Raw genomic sequence first — 2,494 nt, 5'->3', positions numbered from 1 at the left:
ATGTCGCTTGCTCCCTTGGTGCTGTGGCTTGGACATTAGAGGAGAGTCTTGAAGTCAGCCTCAGGCCCTTGGTCCACCCAGGCCATGGGTACCCTCTCCGTGCTCCCTCCCAGCCCCAGCCTCTTTCAGAGACGTGGAATGTCAGACAGAGGAGGGAAAGGGACAGTGACTTGTCCCCGCAGCCTCAGCCCCAGCATGGGAGCTGCATGCAGCCTTGGTGACCAACTACCTCACTCATTTACCAACTGGAGACACTGAGGCCTGGGAGTGCGGTTGCCTTGTCCCAGGTCATCCCGCTGGTTTAGCCTCAAAGATGTGCCCTTGTCACCACCTCACTATCACATTAACTTTCTCCCTGGAGGGCTCTACTATCTCCTACTCTGAATGTCCCTGTCCCTGTCCAGCAGTTCTGTGATGAGCAGGGCTCACAGCTCAGGATCCACACGATGGGAGGCCAGATGTGGGCTATGCCCATCTGCCAGCCACGGGGTCTTCTTGCCTGGTTTGTTCGGAGGGCCAAGGCCTGTGCTGGATGTGGAGCCACCAGCCAGTGGAGAGGAGCTCTGGATCTGATGGGAGTTGGATCTCCTGCCCTCAGGGTGCTCCAAGGATCATTAATTCATTTATTCAGCAAATACTGATGAGCCCTTGCATGCAGCTGTAGGCCCTGGGATATGGAAATGAGAGGACGGACAAGCTCCCTGTCCCCAGGATAGTCTGAGGCTGCAGTAAGCTCTTGGAGAGGATCAAGCTGATCAGAAGTGGGAGCTGCATCGAGGGAAAAATATGGTCAGAGAAGGCCTCGCTGAGGAGGTGATGTTGGGTGATGCTGGAGCTCAGATCTGAAGGGGAAGAAGGAAGCAGCCACATATAGAAGTGAGGGAGGGGGTCTTAGGCAGAAGGAACACAAGCGGAGAGGCCCTGAGAAAGGAAAGGCTTGGCTGGCTCACCTGCAAGGGCCCCCTGGCTTGACATAGTGAGAAAGGTGTGAAGATGAATTTGAGGAGAGGCAGGGACAGACCACAGGACACCTTAGATTTGATTCTGAGGGCAATGGGATCTCTTGAGAGGATCCTGAGCAGGGGAGAGATGCGATCTCCTTTTCATTCTAACATGATCGCTGCAGCTGCTGCTGGAGAATTAATTGCAGGAGCAAGAGTGGAGACCGGGAAGGTCTGTGTGTCCTCCAGGCAGGAGGCGTTGGTGGTGTGGACCGGGTGGTGGCAGGAAAGACAGACGGGCAGAACAGTTGTGACTTCCTGATGGATGGGATGTCAAGGGCGAGGAAAAGGGAGGAGTCAAGGGTAGCTCCCAGGTTTCTGGGCAACTGGGTGGATTGACTGGCTGGAAGAGATGGGGGCAGAGGGTGGAGAAGAGGTTTGATGGTAGGAAATCACATGGCCTGGCAAGTATTGTGCAAAGTGCCCATGAGTCCCGCAAATGAAGACACTGAGCAGGGTGGGGGTCCCAGGCTGTGGCTGGGGGAGACGCTGGGCTCGGGAGTGGCCATCAGCAGATGGACCTGGTTTAAAGGCACGGCACAGATGACATCCTTGAGGGAGGTGTGCAGGGAGAGGAGAGGAGAGTCAGGACAAAGTTCTGGAGCTCCGCCTTCTTTAGGGCGGGGTCTGGTACCCTCAGCTCTGCTGACATTTTGGGCCAGATAATTCCTTGTTGGGGGAGGCTGTCCTGTGCATTGTGCAATGTTTAGCAGCATCCGTCAGATGCCATAGCACCCCCTCCAGCTTCTTCCACACAAATGTCCCCTGGGGACAAGTGTCCTGGCTGTTTAACTACAGGTGTAGAGGGTAGGGGAGGGGAAGTAGAGAAGACTAGGAAGGAGCCAGTGGGATTAGGAAGAAAGCCGGGAACATGGGGTGTCAGGTGCCGAGACAGGGTCTGGAGAGGGATGGAGGGGCTGGCTGTGTCAGATGCTGCTGAAGGGTTAAGACAAGTGGGGGAGAAGCAGCCACTGGCTTTGGCCACATGGTGGTTCAGGATGTCCCTGAGAGGAGCTTCTGGGCAAGTGAACTCTTGGGTGGGCGGCAGAAAAGTGGGGAGAATAACCCTCTGAGTATGCGGACAGCTTCTGAGCAGCTTTGCTGGGGTGGGGAGCAGCGTGGGGAGGGGCATGGGCTGGGAATGGCTTCCCGAGGATTTTATGTATGGAGCGCCATGCTGGGTGTCTGAGCATTGCCACCACCCGGTGAGTGTTGATGCTGGTGTTTAGAGGGGGAAAGGATTAGGGTCTGCTGGGGAGCTTGAGGGTGATGGGTAGGGATGTCCAGGCAGGTGAGGGGCTGAGAAAGCATTGGTGGGCTGTGGGCAGGAGGCTGCCCAGGTCCAGCCGGGTGGAGTAGGGGGCTCCTGGTAGGCAGCGTGGGATCCATCCCCCGGCTGTCCTCTGTCTGCTACTCTGAGAGCAGTGGGCAGGACTGGCCTCTCACCACTCCTGTCTCCCCCAACCCCGTGTCTCCCTGCAGAAAGCGGGCAG

The 2,494-nt window shown here is 56.9% G+C and overlaps 1 protein-coding gene across 1 annotated transcript in view; it reads left to right on the top strand.

Annotated features, from left to right (window-relative positions):
- Nucleotides 1-2,494, top strand: part of ARHGAP23 (Rho GTPase activating protein 23) — a 104,192-nt gene that overhangs the window by 57,029 nt on the left and 44,669 nt on the right. The window contains exon 12 of the mRNA XM_011960007.1: nt 2,484-2,486. Within this exon, the coding sequence (XP_011815397.1) occupies nt 2,484-2,486 (3 nt within the window). The remainder of the gene's footprint in view (nt 1-2,483; nt 2,487-2,494) is intronic.

The sequence above is a fragment of the Colobus angolensis genome, unplaced genomic scaffold, assembly GCF_000951035.1.
Source record: "Colobus angolensis palliatus isolate OR3802 unplaced genomic scaffold, Cang.pa_1.0 Scaffold50, whole genome shotgun sequence".
Classification (NCBI taxonomy): domain Eukaryota; kingdom Metazoa; phylum Chordata; class Mammalia; order Primates; family Cercopithecidae; genus Colobus; species Colobus angolensis.
Note: the sequence above shows the minus strand (reverse complement) of the source record. Positions and strands in the feature narration are given on the sequence as shown.